The following is an 18,746-nucleotide window of genomic DNA, read 5'->3' on the forward strand; positions in this document are numbered from 1 at the left end:
ACTAAGCCAGAATGGTCAGTCAGGGAGGAATAAGGGAGGCGTGGAAAGACTGTAGACTCTGTGTCTATTATGCTTTATTATTGCACTTTGGCGAATTGATTTATATTATATTTGCTGTTATGCTTATTTGATTTATATTATACTTGCTGTTATGCTTAATTGATCATTATATACTTGCTTAATTGCTTGTGTGTTCATTTTTTGCCAGTGGTGTTTTTTTTGCTTCTTGCACTGGCTCCCCCCCGCTTTTTTTGGTTGCTCAACTAGGGATGGGCAACTCTATTTGAAAGACATCTTCTGGATTTGCATCTTGTGAAGGCTCGGATCCCCTATATTCTGGGCATTCCTCCAAAGGTTCCCTGGAAGAAACGCGCTCTCACCTGTTGTTCCCTCCTTTCGGCCTCTTGCTGCATCTGCAGAAACTCCTCAGCCAGGGTGGCCGCTTGTGAACAGGTCTCTGGTTCGTGTTCCCTCACCCAGCTCTGGATATCCAGAGGCAAAATGGCCAGGAACTGCTCCAGGATCAAGAGCTCCAGGATCTGCTCTTTGGTGTGCCTCTCCGGCTTCAGCCACCGATGGCAGAGGTACCACAGCTGGCTGCACACCTCGCGGGGGCCCTCAGCCTCCTGGTAGCGGAACTGCCGGAAGCGCTGCCGTCTCATTTCCATGCTGGCAGAGTCGTCCCCCAAGACTTCCTCCTTCACTTTCACTGTCCCAGACTCGCTGATCTCCCCCGAGTCCATGCTGTTGTGGGCCTCGGGCACTTCTTCCCCGAGGCCTGGGGGTGGGTGGCGGGCAGCCCGTCCACCCTTTGGCCACTGGTGGGCGACCGCGGGTCCCTCAGTGGAGGGCGAGGACCCTTGTTTGTTTCGCCATGCAGCGGACCTTGCAGGGTGGGGATTTTTCCATCCGGAACGGCTGGAACGAGTCGCGCTGAGTAGCTCCTTGTGGTGACCCGATCTGCCCCTGGGCAACCCTCCATCTTTTTCTCGGAGACTGCGAGAGCCCTCTCCCCCCTTCTTCCGCCATCTTTCCTCCGGTTCCGGGGTTTCAGGCTCATCGTCGTCCTCCTCCATTTTCATTCCCCGCCGGGCCATCTGCTCGATAGCTCCTTGGGCTGCTCCACGCTTGGCAGTCATTTTGGGGACAGTCTTGCCACAGGCCTTCCCTCCGGGTCTACCTTTGCAGATACAAGAGAATTTGGGATGGGCCTGGACTGCCGCTGGCTGCCTGGGCTTCCGTTCGCAGAAGAGGCTGCTTTATAGGGTTGAAAGGGGGGTCTTTGCAGTCAGCGTACAGAGGAAATCTCCAGACAAATGGGAAGTCAATCGCTGCTGGCAGGGTCTTCTACCTGAAGAATGGGAACAAGAGAGAGAAATGTAAGAGTGGTCGTCAAGCAGTGGGACGCAGCAACAAACTAGGTGAGACGCAGGGTCTTCATAATGATTACTAAGGCTCTGCTGTCCCGCAGGCCCCGCATCCCCTGCTGTCACAACAGCATAAAAGCCCTGCTGGATCAGGCCAATGGTCCATCTGGTCCAGCATCCTGTCTCATACAGTGGCTCACCAGTTCCTCTGGACAGCCAACAACAAGGCATAGAGGCTGAGGCCTTCACAAAAGCATAAGAAGAGCCCTGTTGGATCACACCAGTGGTCCATCTAGTCCAGCATCCTTTCTCACACAGTGGCCAACCAGTTCCTCTGGATGGCTAACAACAGGGCACAGAGGCTGAGGCCTTCCCCTGAGGTTGCCTCCTGCCTTTGGGATTCAGAGGCTTGATAGTTTTGAATGTGGAGGTTCTCCTCAGTCATAAGAACATAAGAAGAGCCCTGCCGGATCAGACCAGTGGTCCATCTATTCCAGCATCCTGTCTCACACAGCGGCCAACCAGTTCCTCTGGAGGGCCTACAACAGGGCATAGAGGCCGAGGCCTTCACAAGAGCACAAGAAGAGCCCTGCTGGATCAGACCAGTGGTCCATCTATTCCAGCATCCTGTCTCACACAGCGGCCAACCAGTTCCTCTGGAGGGCCTACAACAGGGCATAGAGGCCGAGGCCTTCACAAGAGCACAAGAAGAGCCCTGCTGGATCAGACCAGTGGTCCATCTATTCCAGCATCCTGTCTCACACAGCGGCCAACCAGTTCCTCTGGAGGGCCTACAACAGGGCATAGAGGCCGAGGCCTTCACAAGAGCACAAGAAGAGCCCTGCTGGATCAGACCAGTGGTCCATCTATTCCAGCATCCTGTCTCACACAGCGGCCAACCAGTTCCTCTGGAGGGCCTACAACAGGGCATAGAGGCCGAGGCCTTCACAAGAGCACAAGAAGAGCCCTGCTGGATCAGACCAGTGGTCCATCTATTCCAGCATCCTGTCTCACACAGCGGCCAACCAGTTCCTCTGGAGGGCCTACAACAGGGCATAGAGGCCGAGGCCTTCACAAGAGCACAAGAAGAGCCCTGCTGGATCAGACCAGTGGTCCATCTATTCCAGCATCCTGTCTCACACAGAGCCATTACATCCTCTGGCAGCGAATTCCATGTTTTAATCACTCTCCGGGTAAAGACGTATTTCCTTTTGTCCATCCTGAACCTACTGCTCATCAGCTTCACTGGATGCCTCCGAGTTCTAGTATTTTGGGAGAGGGAGGAAAAAGATCTGTCCACTCTCTCCACCCCGGGCATAATTTTATAAACCTCTCTCATGCCGTCCCCCTCCCCCCCACCAGTCGTCTCTTTACTAAACTAAAAAACCCAGACTCTTCAGCCTTTCCTCATAAGGAAGGTGCTCCAATCCCCTAATTCTCTTGTTGGCCTCCTTCTCTCCTTTTTCTGACTCTGCAGTGTCCTCTTTGAGATAACGGGGACCAGAAGTGTGCACAGTATTCCAAATGAGACCGCACCATAGATCCCTACAGGGGCATTAGGATATCAGCCGTTTTATGTTCAATCCGTTTCCTAATAATCCCTAACATAAAGTTTGCCTCTTCCACTGCTGCAGCACACACGGGTTCGCATGGGATCACCCTGGGTTCGCATGGGAAGAGGGACCTCAGAGGAAGAAGACAACCTGTCCCCAAGGCCAGCCTTGGCAGACCTTCCCAGTGAGGCGAACGCTTCAACTCCGCCCTGAAGGGACCCTGAACCAACGCTGGCACCACCCAAGCCAGCAGGGCCCTCAGGCCTGGAGGCCCCACCATGGACCTGTGTCAGCAAGCTGCCAGTATTTTGTTCTCGGCTTTCTGTGTGCGCTTGATTGCTTCCACTTTCGCATGTAGCCCTGTTGATGGGCTTAATTGCTTTGCTGCCAAAACGTCTATATCTCTCAAGGCCACAGCTGGTTGCCGCTGCTTGTTAGTTGCTTGGAGGATCTCACGGAACACCGTGAGAAAGAGAGAACGTGTACTGCCTAGAAGCGTTTGCTCCCAGGCCCGATGGCGCACGCAGGAACTCCCGCAATTGGGCCTCAATGGTCTGAATGTACTATAACATGCCATGCTCTTTGCAAACCCCTCATTCTGAACAGTGATCCTGTCTACGCACCTATAGCTTCAAATAAAGTAAAACCTTTCTACAAGTGTGTACTTCGTTGATGCTGTGGGGAGTCTGTCAACCTGTCCACCATGGTCTCCCGAAGTACCCCAGGAGTAGAGGAGATGCAGGAACAGGGCAGAGGGGCAGACCAGGTGCAGCAGTGTATGCCTGGCAGCTTGAGGCCTCCTTTCTGCTAAGGGGGAGGAGGAGGAAGAGATTTATACCCCACCCTTCACTCAGAGCGGCTTACCACCTCCTTCCCTTCCTTACAATAGACACCCTGTGAGGTAGGTGGGGCTGAGAGAGCTCTTTGGAGGACTGCTCTTGAGAGAACAGCTCCAAGAGAACTGTGGCTTGCCCAAGGTCACCCAGCAGCTGCATGTGGAGGAGTGGGGCATCAAACCTGGTTCTCCCAGATTACAGTCCACGCTCCTAAGCACTACACCAAACTGGCTTGCTGATGAGTCACCATGGATCCAACAAGTCACCACAGGAAATGAGCAGTGTTCCCTCTAAGCTGTGCGCATGAGCGGCTGCTCATTAACACAGGAAGCCCCACTCAGCAGCAATCTGGGGCCATGCAGAGTCTTGCACTGCCCATTACCCATTTTAAGATTACGGCAGTTCTATTCTGCTCAGGACACGAACTGCTCCTCTCGGGGGGGGGGGAGGAGTTAGCAGGAACATTGGATCTGAGCCCCAGTACTCCTCATGAGCAGAGGAGCAGACTCAGCTTGTGAGGAGGAGCCTAATGTGGGAACAGGTGCAGTGGTTAAGAGCACAGACTCTAATCTGGGAGAACCAGGTCTGATTCCCCACTTCTCCACATGCAGCTGCTGGATGACCTTGGGCAAACCACAGTTCTCTGAGAGCTGTTCTCTCGAGAGCAGTCCTCCAAAGAGCTCTCTCAGCCCCACCTACCTCACAGGGTGTCTGTTGTGGGGAGGGGAAGGGAGGGGAGATTATAAGACCCCTTTGGGTCGTGAAGGGGGGAGTATAAATCCAATCTCCTCTTCTCCTCCTATATAAGGCTGCAGCCGGCGTGGGATCCACTTGCCTGCACCCCTGCTGCTATTCCTACCAGCTGCCTGTCTAGCTTAAGGTCCTGGAACCCTGTTACATGAACTTGGACTGTGATTTTGGATTGGGCTACTGAGCCCTGGACTTTCCCTTTGGACTGGAACCCAAGAACCCTTGCTGGGAGAGCTGTTGTGGCCCAGGGAACGGCCAGGGAACGGCCTCCAACCTGGTGAGGAAACACAGCAAGAGTGTATCTAAAGCAACAAACAGTACAGGCATCAATTACAAATTGAGGCTAAAATAAGTTACTTTGTTCAAAGATTTATTGAAGAATGTATCATTCTTTAAAGCTTACATGAAGTTGAGCAAACTTCAGAGGACGGCGGAAGACAGGAGGGCCTGGCGGGAGCTGGTCCATGGGGTCGCGAAGAGTCGGACTCGACTGTGCGACTGAACAACAACAACAACTGCCAACTCTATCTGCCATGGATTATCCACCTGTGACCTTTTGACACACTCATAGAAGCAACCTTCCACGTTCAGTATTCCTCCTAATCCGTTCCCCCCCGCCCACCGGCAAGTGCCCTGGATGTGCTGCTTCTTACAGACCCTGGATGGCCTGCGTGACTCCATCTTGGTTCCATGCTGGTGCTCAGTTGCCCGGAGTCTCGTCAGACGAGCCACTCTCAAGGGGACTCTCCTCTCTCCCGTGCTTGTTAGCAGAGCTTATCTTCAAAGCCTGGGCTGTTTCTCCCCTCCCCACTGGACTCCAGGTGCAAGACAGCCTGGCTCCTCCAAGTGTTTGGGATGGCTTAACTAATGATTATTTGACTGGTAGCACTGAGGGTATAAAGGCGATTAGTTTCAGTTATGCATGTGGTCTTGGATTCTGGCAAGCTTTCGCTATGTGTGTGAACACTTGAGGGCCCCGCTGACGGAAGCTTAGCCTGCATTTTCTGTAAGTTTTGATGCTTTATTAAAAATCTCCTTGTAAGCAAACCTGGATCTCGCTTATCGTTTCCTTGGGATGTCTTCGAACCTGGCTATCTGCCATGGATTATCCACCTGTGACCTTTTGACACACTCAACCTTCCACGTTCAGTATTCCTCCTAATCCGTTCCCCCCCGCCCACCGGCAAGTGCCCTGGATGTGCTGCTTCTTACAGACCCTGGATGGCCCCCGTGACTCCATCTCGGTTACATGCTGGTGCTCATTTGCCCTGAGCCTTGTCAGACGAGCCACTCTCAAGGGGACTCTCCTCTCTCCCGTGCTTGTTGGCAGAGCTTATCTTCAAAGCCTGGGCTGTTTCTCCCCTCCCCACTGGACTCCAGGTGCAAGACAGCCTGGCTCCTCCAAGTGTTTGGGATGGATTAACTAATGACTATTTGACTGGTAGCACTGTGAAGGTATAGGGAGCTGCGGTGGCTCAAGTGATTAAGACGCTGAACTGCAGGCTGTGGAAGGTCAGTAGTTCAGCAGTTCATAAGTCAGTAGTGACTTCTCAGGACTTTCCGCCACCAAAACTTAGCACCAAAACTTAGCCCTGAGACCGCTTGCGGGGAGGGCGGGGTATAAATGTCATAAAATAAAAATAAACAAATAAAATAAATATAACAACAAGGATGACTGTAAAGCACATAAACAGTCCTCCTTGGGAAAAGCGGGCTTTTTGTTTCTATCGCGGTGGGACTGATGTATCGCTGACAGAGTGGGACATAAGGAATGAAAGGCGGGGAACTACAGACTAACCAGATCTACCTTCGGTAAAGCACCCCAAAGACTTTCCTCTTGCTTAATGCAAAAGAGTTGTAACCCACCACCCCAGGCCCCCCTTCAGCTGCTCTAGTTCATCATCCTCCCTGCTAGAACGACCCAACAAGAAACTCCATCAGATGGTACACAGAGACTAGAGAGGGGGCCAGAACCCTTTGCTGAAGTTAGATAAGCTGTGGCAGAGAACCACCACCAGTGTTCCTTCTAAGCTGAGTTAGTGTGAGCTGGCTCACGGTTTTTTAGCCTCCGGCTCACAGATTTTTGTCTTAGCTCAAGAAGGATGACTCCAGAGCAAGCTAATTGATGCAGTAGCCAAACCGCTTGCTCACAACTTTAATGCCGGTAGCTCACAAAGTGGAATTTTTGCTCACAAGACTCAACAGCTTAGAGGGAACATTGACCACCACCTAGGTTTTAACATTTCTAGGAAAAAGCCTATTGCTGAAAATTACACACCGACATTTGGGCCACGGACTTTCTGACCCGACAGGGTATCAGAGCTGTCAGAGGGTTTCAGAGGGTGGATGTATTGGCCTGTAGAGGAACAGCTAGATTCCAGTCCAGTAGCACCATAGAGACCAACGCGAGTTTCAAGGTGTAAGCTTTCAAGAGGCAAAGCTCTCTTTGTCAGAGTACCACCTAAGTCTGAAAGACCGGTTCTTGTGTACATAAGGAGAGCCCTGCTGGATCAGACCAGTGGTCCATCTAGTCCAGCATCCTGTCTCACACAATGGCCAACCAGTTCCTCTAAGGGGCTAGCAACAGGGCATAGAGGCTGAGGCCTTCCCCTGAGGTTGCCTCCCAGCTCTGGGATTCAGAGGCTTGATGCTTTTGAATGTGGAGGTTCTCCTCAGTCATAAGTACATAAGACGCGCCCAGTTCCTCTGGAGAGCCAACAACAGGGCAAAGAGGCTGAGGCCTTCCCCTGAGGTTGCCTCCCGGCTCTGGGATTCAGAGGCTTGATGCTTTTGAATGTGGAGGTTCACCTCAGTCATAAGAACATAAGAAGAGCCCTGCTGGATCACACCAGTGGCCAACCAGTTCCTCCGGAGGACCAACAACAAGGCATAAAGGTTGAGGCATTCCCCTGATGTGGCCTCCTGACTCTGGGATTCAGAGGCCTTAGTGCCTCTGAATGTGGAGGTTCCCCTCAGCCACCATGGCTAGTAGCTATTGACAGACTTATCCTCCGCAAATATGTTTGATCCCCTTTTAAAGCTGTTTATTCCATGGCCATCACAACATCCTCTGCTAGCGAATTCCATATTTTAATCACTCTCAGTGTAAAGTCGTCCCAAATGCCCTAGAAAAATGGAGCTCTCCTAATTCTCCCCCCTGAAATGGGGCATCCCAAAATGGACAAGGTCTTTTGGGACACCCAGGAAGCTGCCATTTGGTACACGTGAGGCCCCACACACCTGCAGTATGAATGAAGGACATTTATACAGCTCCCCCCTTTTCAACAGAGGCTGAAACGGGGCATCTCAAAATGGACAAGGCCTTTTGGAACACCCAGGAAGCTGCCATTTGGTACACATGAGGCCCCCGCACACCTGCAAGTATGAAAGGAGGACATTTATACAGCTCCCCCCTTTTCAACAGAGAGGACTCAAAACGTGCTGTGCATCATCCGAGGAATTTCCAGCACATCTTGGGCCACTTTTGTGCCCAATTTCAGATTTCCAGGCCATCTCGAAAGCTGAAACTTGGTGTACACATAGCCCGAGGTGTGTGCGTGGGTGTGTATCCCCGCAAGCAATTGGCTCAAGGTCAACCAACCTAACCCAGTCAAGGCCTGGAGCGTTAAGTTTATCTCATGACAGAGGCCAGTCATACAGCACGAAGCAAGCCAAGAGAAGGAATCTTGGCCAGGGAGTGCTCGTGTGTGCGTGGGTGTGTATCCCTGCAAGCAATTGGCTCAAGGTCAACCAGCCTAACCCAGTCAAGGCCTGGAGCGTTAAGTTTATCTCATGACAGAGGCCAGTCATACAGCACGAAGCAAGCCAAGAGAAGGAATCTTGGCCAGGGAGTGCTCGAGGGTTGCATAGGAGGGTCTCACTTCTGGTAGCAACCAGGAACCTTGCAGAACACTAGTTATGTCCCACCTATAATAACTTAAGCCCGACATTTTGAAAAAGACGCTCACCCTCTGTGGCGGGACAATCTCCTTTGCGTCCCAGCTCACGCCTCAGAGCATCCCAAAATTCTCCGTTTGGATGTTTCACAAACCAAGTTTCTACTACCCTTACAGAGGCAAAGAGGGGCTTGAAATTGTGTAAGCCACGCCTCGGGAGATCTTGCAGAGCAGGAAAGAGGTCGGTGACTTCAAGCACCAAATGAAACAAAACTTATTTTCAGAGATCAGGGGAGGTTCTGTGCCTTGGCCTCCCTGGCCAGGGTCAGCCCAAGTTACAAGCCAAGCAAATGTACTCTACACACATAAACCACTCGGTGGGCAGAATTCAGTCCTTGGGTGGTGAGTCCAAGTTACAGAAACTGCTGTGGCGGAATTTTCGAGTTTCGTTTCAAAGCAAAAGTGTCGCCTGCCGACGCACACTTATCTCCACCAGTGTGCCAAGAGACGTTACTTGTACACACAGAGAGATGTTCTCTGTGGCTGAAAGGCAGTGCTTTCTGATCCCCCCACACACACCTGCTGAACCGGCTGAACCTCGAGCCTGAGCATCTTATAGGGAAGCAGTCGCCAAACCTGAGCCGGCATTTGATGAGATCCGTGTCCAAGAATTCCCTGCACGCAGAAAAACCACCACATCAGAGAGAGGGTGACGGTAGGCTCTCCCTACTCCCTGTCGTGTTAGCTTTCCGACACCAAGAAGTCTGTTAACACAGTGTGTGTGGTGGTGGGGGGGGAGAAGCATTTCCTCCTCCCCCCGGGGAAAGCCCTGCCTGACCGCAAGCGTCCAGAACCAGAGGAGATCTGGACAGCTCAGGAGCAAATAAATAATCTAGAGTTGACCTCGATGGGTTTTTTTTCTTTTCTGCGTCTGTGGCACTGAAGTCCGGGTAACTGCCCTCCCGGACTGCAAGGCCCTAAGAGAGAGTGTGCTGTGTATGTGGAGGAGAATAAAACCAGAGTCTTCCCCTGGTTGGAGCGGGGGTGTGTGTGTGTGTGTGGAGGGAGGAGAGGCGAGACAAAGGAAAACGCTCCGTGCCTTGCCCTTGATCTGGGATCAGCCGCCGCTTCTGCTATTGTCCTGGCCGGGGGAAGAAAAGAGGCCACGCACAGGAGCGCACAAAACCCCTCCTGTTCGCCCCGAACGGGGGAGAAGGGGGGTGGCGGCGGTTCCAGAACGCCTCCCCCCCTCCAGTTTCCGACTTCTCTTGTTACTTTTTCGTTGCTGGGGTGGAGGAGGAGAGGCGCGCGCCCGCTTTGCTTACCTGCCATGCATCCTCCTCTGGATCTGCGTCTTCTCCACGCGGGGCTCCTCTCGCAAAGAAATAAAAGTATTAATAATAATAATGATAATGCGAGAGAGCGCGGTGGAAAATTATAACTCCAAACCCAGACGCTCTCCGCGCCTCCCTCCTCCCATCAGGAAAGGGGCCTTGGGTATTAACAGCTTCTTCTCGCTCAAGTTTCTCGCCCTCTCTGGGAAGCTCAGCCCTCTATGGGCTTAACCCGTCCGGCGCCTCGTCGGAAACCAGAAAGGGAGGGGGCGGGAGAGAGAGAAGTGAGCCTAAAGTCAACACAGTCGCAATTTTTCCACCCCTCCTCTGGCCGCCAAGCCTTGATCCCCGCCCAATCCACAAACAACATCAAAGCGGCTCCGGCGGCCGGGATTCTCTGATGCTTAATTGGCCTCTTCCTCCCCTTCCCCCTCCCCCCCCCCGGGAGAGATTTAAAAAGCCGGGAAGGGGGATTAAAAGCAAAGGGGAGGGAAGCGAAGGGGTTAACGATCCGGCGGCCTGGATTCTCTGATGCTTAATTGGCCTCTTCCTCCCCTTCCCCCCCCGTAGACTTAAAAAGCCGGGAAGGGGGATTAAAAGCAAAGGGGAGGGAAGCGATGGGGTTAACGGGGAAGGCGGAAATATGCAAAATTTAAAAAAAAAAGGCAAGCCAACCCAGGCTAGGCGGAAAGAGACGGGTTTAAGGGAGGGATTTAAAAGGCCGACTGAGGCTACACAATGCCTGCCTCGGGAAACAAAGTCGATTCTGGCGGCTCCTTTTTGCCTAGCGGGCGGGGGGGTGGAGGGGGGGGGAGAGAAAAGAAACACAAGCTGCAAAAACAAAGAAACCCACAAGATGTTTGGGGCAGACCCTTTTCCATCCCCCCCCCCCAAGTCTGCAAAGGCAGAAGAACAAAAGAAGCAGGCAGTGATGGGTTACAGGAGGGGGGAAAGGCTGCTCTGGACCAATCAAGCTTGCTTAAAAGGGGCGGGGGGGGTGAAAAGGGATTCACCTCCAGGTAGACATCTAACGGGCGAAGATTTCTGCAGCGGCCCCATCTCCCGAGCAGGCAGAATGCCGCGCCCACTTGAATTTCTGCCTGTCAGATTAGAGTCTCTGCATGGTGGGGGACGGGAGGGAAAAACCCAACAAGCCTGCAGAAGAGTTGTTAGAAACTCCCGGAAGGTTGGCAAGACCACTAATGGTGATTCCCCACCAGTGAGCAATGGCCCAACATGCCACCTGATTGCAGACACGCTTACTCAGGAGTTAAGTCCCGGTGAGCAGTGAGCTCACTAGGGCTTACTCCTGGGCGATGCTCCCTCCTAAACTGTGGAGTCTTGTGAGCAAAAATTCTACTTTGTGAGCGACTGGCACTAAAAGTTGTGAGGGAGCAATTTGGCTGCTGAATACATTAGTTTGCTCTGGAGCCCTCCTTCCTGAGCTCAGACTAAAATGTGTGAGCTGGAAGCTAAAAAAACTGTGAGCTAGCTCACACTAACTCAGCTTAGAGGGAACACGGCTGTCCTGGGTAAGTGTGCTGAGGACTATAACCTTGAAATGCCCTCCACTAGGGAAACATGTCCAAAAGGTCAAGAAAGGGTAGTGAGGGTGTTCACGGTACTGATTTCCATCACCCAGAAAGTCTCTCGGAGTTCACTGTCTGTTAAAAGGCAAGATACTTCTTGAGCTTCACTGACTGTACACAACAATTTTATTTCATTCATTTACTCCATTTATATCACGCCTTTCTCCCCCAGGGGGACCCAAAGCAGCTGACATCGGTCTCCTCTCTCTCGTTTTATCTTCATAACAGCCCTGTGAGGTAGGGTGAGGCTGAGTTGGTGCAGCTACCTAAATGTCACCCAGAGAGCTTCCATAGCAAAGAGGAGATTCGAACCTGGGTCTCTCAGATCCTAGCCTGGCGCTCGAACCACTACAAGGGTCAAACTACAGCCGACAAAATACCGTCGAAATAAATATTTATTAGATGGTGTTCACAATAGTGAAATTACAACCATAGGGCCTGAATACCAGGCTGTATCAAAGTCAGAACAAGCTTTACGTAAGCTGTAATAATTTCCCAAACACAGTTGATGAAGATGTCAAATGCCAAGAAAAAGGGGGCAGGGGGGATCAGCCCAAGATATGCGGTGATATATGAGGGTCAAGCTAACAAAATAAGTTGTTATAAAAATACAGACATTTATTATGGTGTACACATTGAACTGCAGGCTGTGGAAGGTCAGTAGTTCAGCAGTTTGAGACCCGAGTGTGTCGCATGACGGAGTGAGCTCCCGTCTTTAGTTCCAGCTCCTGCCAACCTAGCAGTTTGAAAGCAAGAAATTGCAAGTAGATAAATAGGTACCACTTCAGTGGGAAGGTAACAGCGTTCCGTGCGCCTTGGTGTTTAGTGCGCCTTGGTGTTTAGTCATGCTGGCCACATGACCACAGAAACGTCTTCGGACAGCACTGGCTCTTCGGCTTTGAAACGGAGATGAGCACCGCAACCCTAGAGTCGGATTCGACTGGCTTTCGAGCAAGGGAACCTTTACCTTTACCTTTACACATTCGTAAAAGATAAAATAGGTTAAAAGAAATTATCCAGATATCAGACTCTTAAAACTTTTTACACATAGAGCTGATAGTTTTACATATAGAATTGATGGGTATATCTTATGATCAGTAGACCATATGTGTTTCGGCCCCTTGGGGCCTTCCTCAGTGGTCAATATTAATATTGTAAAACAACATAAATATATGAAATAAATATATGAAAAAAAGATTTTCTTTAGAGCCAGGTGTCGCTTTCTCAAAGTTTGATGGAAGAGACACACATCCAGACACATTGGATTTTTGTTACCAGAACAACTTGGAGAGCATGTGCAGTTACCATGAGAGATTATCCATGGCCTACTGTGTAAACTTTTAGCAATTACAAGCCTTAAAGGGGGCTCCACCACAGAAGTTGCAAGCTGTGTGTTTTTTAAACCAAACTGTCGATTCTGGGAGGCCGGAGCATGTCTGTTTCAGCGTCCTGTGCTTGGTGTCAAGGGGAATAGTTGCCACACACCCACAAAACAGATTCAGGCGGGGTAGCCGTGTTGGTCTAAAGCAGCAGAAGAACAAGGTTTGAGTCCAGTGGCTCCTTTAAGACCAACAAAGTTTGATTCCTGTTATAAGCTTTCATGTGTACGTGTCTCTGAAGAAGTGTGCGTACACACGAAAGCTTCCACCAGGAATAAAACTGGACTCACACATGAAACAGCAACTGTTTAAAAAAAACCAAAAACAAAATGGATGCGCTGCTTGTGTGGAGGAACCACAGCTGGCTACTGGAGCCCAGCCAGGATCTGTGGCCCCTTCATCCGACACCCGTTTGAGCTGTCGTTGGGAGAAGACTGGATAGAAAATCCTGGATGCCAGGAGACCTAAAGGACCACAGGTTGCCACACGAATCAGACTCCAGGTTTCTCTGCCAATGGGGATAGGTGGGGTGGAAGACAGGGCCTTCTTTGTGGTGGCAGCACCCCCCAAGACTTTGACATTCCTGTTCCTGCTATCATTTCAGTGCCTGATCTAATCAATGCCATCCAAGTATTCAGGGAGGGAGGAAGAGGAAGCTCCTGATTACAGTTCTGGCTGCTAGGCTAATACGTTTTTCATATTTTTAGGCATGACTGCCTATTTGTTCTTCTACTCTCCTTGTTAACGGCCTCAAATACTGAAGGCTAAAAGTGTTTTCAGTCCACTGTGAATTTCTATAGCAAGGTAGTAAATCAATTTATGGGGCGGGGAGGCAGGATGGTATCGCCTGATCTCGGAAGCTAAGCAAGGTCAGTACTTGGAAGGGAAGCCACCAAGGAAGACTCCGCGAAGGAAGGCGATGGCCAGCCACCTCTGCTCCTCACTTGCCTTGAAAGCCCCTCTCTGGGCTCGCTATAAGTCAGCTTTGACTTGATAGCACGTTATAAAGGTAAAGGTTTCCCTTGCTCGAGAGCTAGTTGACTCCGACTTGGAAGACAGGGCCTTCTTTGTGGTGGCAGCACCCCCAAGACTTTGACATTTCTGTTCCTGCTCCTCGGACCTCTATAGAAAGGTAGTAAATCAATTTATGGGGAGTGGAGGCAGGATAGTATAGCCTGATCTTGTAAGCTAAGCAAGGTCAGTACTTGGAAGGGAAACCACCAAGGAAGACCCTGCGAAAGAAGGCGATGGCCTCTGCTCCTCACTTGCCTTGAAAGCCCCTTGCTGAGGGTCACCATAAGTCAGCTCTGACTTGATAGCACGTTATAAAGGTAAAAGGAGCTGCGGTGGCTCAAGTGGTTAAAATGCTGAACTGCAGGCTGTGGAAGGTCGGTAGTTCAGCAGTTCGAGACCCGAGTGTGCCGCATGACGGAGTGAGCTCCCGTCTCTAGTTCCAGCTCCGGCCAACCTAGCAGTTCGGAAGCAAGAAATTGCAAGTAGATAAATAGGGACCACTTCGGTGGGAAGGTAACAGCGTTCCGTGCGCCTTGGTGTTTAGTCATGCCGGCCACGTGACCATGGAAACGTCTTCGGACAGCGCTGGCTCTTCGGCTTTGAAACGGAGATGAGCACCGCAACCCTAGAATCGGACTCGACTGGCTTTCGAGGCAGGGAACCTTTACCTTTTTACCTTTATCCCCATGTTTGCTTTTTCTTTGTCAAACAGAGAAGGCGAGAGATGGATAGGCCGTCTCTCCAAAGCCACATGGCCAGAGAGCTAGCACTGTTCGAAGACTTCTCTGTGGTCGTGTGGCTGGCATGACTAAATGCTGAGGCACATGGAATGCTGTTACCTTCCCGCCGAAGTGGTACCTATTTATCTACTTGCAATCTCTTGCTTTTGAACTGCTAGGTTGGCAGGAGCTGGGGCCAGAGACGGGAGCTCACACCATCACGTGGCACTCAGGTCTCAAACTGCTAAATGACAGACCTTCTGGTCTGCAGCTCAGTGTCTTAACCTCTGAGCCACCGCGGCACGTTATACATACACACAAATCAATTCAGGACAGTGGTCTGGAGCAGATGTTCAGCGCCAGTAGAGAACAGGCCGTCCTGGAGAGCAGAAAGGCCTCTAAGGAAGCACATGGTGTCTTCCTTTCTCTTCTGCGCAGCTGCAGCTGTTGAGGAGCAGAGCTTCTAGTTAAGAGAGAGGCGCCTTGAAGCCGAGGTTGAGCCTCACACTTCACTTCTCGGGGGGGACGGGACGCCATTCCCCGGCACAACGCTTATGCATCAGAATGAGCTCCCAGAATCCCCCCCTGAAACCAACGGTGAAGCAGATTCAGGACAGACAAAATAATACTGACGTACCGCTTATGGAACCCGCTGCCACAGGAGCCAGTTTGGTGTAGTGGTTAAGTGCGCGGACTCTAATCTGGGAGAACCGGGTTTGATTCCCCACTGGATGACCTTGGGCAAGCCATAGTTCTGAGAAGAGCTGTTCTTGAAAAAAGAGCAGTTTCTGTCAAGAGCTCTCTCAGCCCCACCTACCTCCCAGGGTGTCTGTTGTGGGGAGGGGAAGGGAAAGGAGTTTGTAAGCCACTCTGAGACACCTTTGGATAGAGAAGGGCGGGGTATAAATCCAATCTCTTCTTCTTCTTCTTTAAAAGGGGATTAGACAACTTCGTAGAAGATCGGTCCATCGGCAGCCATTAGCTGTGATGGCTCAATGGTTACCCTCTGAATACCAGCTAGATCAGAGTCCTTAGAGGGCCGACAAGATCTGTATCCAACAAAGGGAGCTTCGACTCTTGAAAGCGCATACCCCAACACTCTTGTGGGTCTCTAGGGCATTGCTGGACTCAAATCCAGAGGTTCTACTGCAGACCCACATGGCTGCCCTCTTGAACGATCTTCTCTGAATACCAGTTACTGGAAGGGGCAGAGACCGGAGGCGTGGGCTTCCGTCTCCTGTGGCTGGGCTTTTTGTGTAAGATCCGGAAGCAGGAGTGGTCAATTGTTCCTACTCCATCTTTGCATGGGGTTGAAGGAGACAGCGACCGTCAGCCCAGGCTTGCTCTGGCTAGCGTTCGGGTGGATGACCTCCAAGGAATACCAGGGGTGTGCCACAAAGGCAGACAATGGCAAACCACCTCTGAAAATGTCTCTTGCCTAAAAAAACAAGTCAAGCTCGCCACCTAGTGGTGCATGACGCTAAAGAGCTAGAACTTCTGGCTGCCAGACAATCTCAGGATCTCCTGGCTATGCTACACACACTGCCATACGATGATGATGATGATATGCTCTTTAGTATAACCAGAGATATATTCTGGTTTACCCAGAGCCGTCTAAATGGCCTACTGGCCTTGGGAAGGCATGCATACAGGGTGGTCAGCTCCTCAACCCTCTCGGCGGGTGCTCTTATGGCTTTACCAGCTATATTATGTTAAGCATAACTCAGCTGGTAAAGCTTTTAGGACCAGTATATATGCATGCCAAGAGAAACATCTCCTGCACAGGTTCAGAGGGTAGTCTTGTTGGTTGGTTGGCATACAACGGCTAGATTCAAGAGCAGGTTTGGTGTAGTGATTAGGAGCGCAGACTCTGGGTTCCCCACTCATCCACAGGCAGCTTGCTGGTGTGACCTCAGATCAATCACAAGTTCTCTCAGAGCTATTCTCTCAAGAGCAGTCCTTGAAAGAGCTCTCTCAGCCCCACCTACCTCAAAGGGTGTCTGTTGTGGGGAGGGGAAAGGGAAGGAGATTGTAAGCCACTCGGAGGCCGCGTTCACCTCTTACCGCGCTAGTTTTCCCGCAGTTCTTCTATCCGCGACATTTTATATAGCTTGGAGGTGGTCAGACGGTCCCTCTGTCTTCCGCTTCACTCACGTGAAGTACTGATCACACAGCGCGCCATCCCAGTGACGGCGCGGTTAAAAAAACAAAAAAAAAAACTGTGCATGCGCTTAGGCGTACATACAAACTAAAAAGACCAAAATAAAAGCTAGCACCTGTTTGCACATGCGCATAACTTAAACTGGAAACACAAAAAAGGGGGGGAGGGTAGCGCGGTCAGGGCGGATTGCTGTCCAGATACCAAAACTGCTGATACAAAGCATGAGATATTGGAAAAACACCTGTTCCAACGGGTGTCAGAAAACGCAGATAAAAAGAGCGGAAACTGCGGGACTCAGCCCGCTTCGGTGCGGGAGGCGGGTTTGCCAATATGAACAGGAAACTTTAATGCACGAGGGATCAGCAGCGAAGCCCACACTAAATGTCCGTGTGACCTGACCCTGAGACTCCAAGTGAAGGGCGGGGTATACATCCAATCTCCTCTTCTTCGCCATTAGCACCTTGGAGAGTCAGAGTTCCACTGGCATCTGACAAAGAGAGCTCTGACTCTGGAAAGCTCACAGCCCCAAAATCTTGTTGGTCTCCAAGGTGCTGCTGAACTCTCCTGCAGAGTTTCGGCTTGCTGCCCTGCCATGATAAAGGCACAGGAGCCCTGCCAAAGGAAGAGTTGGCAGCTGCGGGCACCAAGCATGCTCAGTTTCCTTCAAGGACTATTTTCGTTCTCATACCCAGAGGTCGATTTGGGGGGGATCGCGGGGGATCGCAGTTCCCCCGGGTGAGGTACGGGGGGGTGGGGCACATGACGAAGCCCCGCCCCCTGCTTCCGGCCGTGCCGCTTCCGGCCCTCATTCAGCCAGGAGGAGGCAGGAGAAGAGGGAGGGTAAGTTGCTTCCTCCCTGCCTCTCCCCACCCCTGCCTCCCTGGGGCCAGGGAGGGCCTTCGCGGGGCTTCCTTGCACTCCAGCCGGCCTTGCAGGTCCACCGCCGGGCCCCTCATGGGGCTCGGCAGTGGAGCTGCAAGGCCGGCGGCAGCAGCCGAGACCGTTGGGGGCGGGGTGTGTGTCCTTATGACACACTTCCGGTGATGTCAGGCGGTGTGGCCTTATGACACAGTTCCGGTGATGTCAGGGGGTGTGGCATATGCTAATGAGTTATGCTAATGAGTTCCCCTAGCTCTTTTTCTACGAAACAACCCCTGCTCATACACACCTACCCAGGTTAGCCCAGAAAGAAACCCCCCCCCAAGCCCCCAGTTACAGCAGCGGACCTATTTGCAGCCACAAGCCCTATCCTGTATCTGAAGCAATTAAAAAACATTCATTCAGGAAGACGGCACAATCCTCAGAAGCGGATTAGAAACGCACAGAGCCCCAATGTTACTTAGCCTTCCACATCACCTCTGGATTCTCTGCCATATAGCCTAAAAACTATCCAACCAAGAACTGCCCCTTTCAAATGAAATGGAGAGATCTGATCTAGCTGCCCAAAACCTCGGGAGAATTTGGATTGGTTGCTGTAGATTTTCCAGGATTGGTTTAAACAGCCTGAGATGCATAGGTTAGAATTTAGTGGCCATTTCCCCTACTACGCAACCAAAGATGATTTTTTATATATGTATTTATGTATGTGTGGAGCTGCGGTGGCTCAAGTGGTTAAGACGCTGAACTGCAGGCTGTGGAAGGTCGGTAGTTCAGCAGTTCGAGACCCGGGTGCCGCATGACGGAGTGAGCTCCCGTCTCTAGTTCCAGCTCCTGCCAACCTAGCAGTTCGAAAGCGAGAAATTGCAAGTAGATAAATAGGTACCACTTTGGTGGGAAGGGAACAGCGTTCTGTGTGCCTTGGTGTTTAGTCATGCCGGCCACATGACCACGGAAACGTCTTCGGACAGCGCTGGCTCTTCGGCTTTGAAACGGAGATGAGCACCACAACCCTAGAGTCGGATTCGACTGGCTTTCGAGCAAGGGAACCTTTACCTTTTTATATATGTATGTATGTATTTTGCAATGACCTTATTTGGTGAAAAACAGAAGTTGACTGGGTTTTATTCAAGGGAACCCTGGACACTGCCTACCCAAACGTACCTTGTGGGTCTCTCTGCAAAACATACCTCGTTCATCCCCGCAGCTTTTCCTAACTCAAAAAGGTAAGGTCTTGCAAAGCCTTTTGTCGGCTGGCTCCAGGATTCTTGC

The 18,746-nt window shown here is 51.4% G+C and overlaps 1 protein-coding gene across 1 annotated transcript; it reads right to left on the minus strand.

The window, feature by feature from the left end:
- Positions 1-380: 380 nt before the first annotated feature.
- LOC107124854 (zinc finger and SCAN domain-containing protein 30-like) lies at positions 381-9,862 on the minus strand (the record flags this gene model as incomplete). The annotated part of the gene is made up of 2 exons (XM_015428355.1): positions 9,728-9,862; positions 381-1,351 (listed from the first exon to the last, which is right to left on the minus strand). A coding segment is annotated over exon 2 (759 nt), but the record flags the coding sequence as incomplete, so codon positions are not given.
- Positions 9,863-18,746: the final 8,884 nt, after the last annotated feature.

This window comes from Gekko japonicus, unplaced genomic scaffold (assembly GCF_001447785.1).
Source record: "Gekko japonicus isolate JY-2015 unplaced genomic scaffold, Gekko_japonicus_V1.1 scaffold4990, whole genome shotgun sequence".
NCBI classification, from domain to species: Eukaryota; Metazoa; Chordata; class Lepidosauria; order Squamata; family Gekkonidae; genus Gekko; species Gekko japonicus.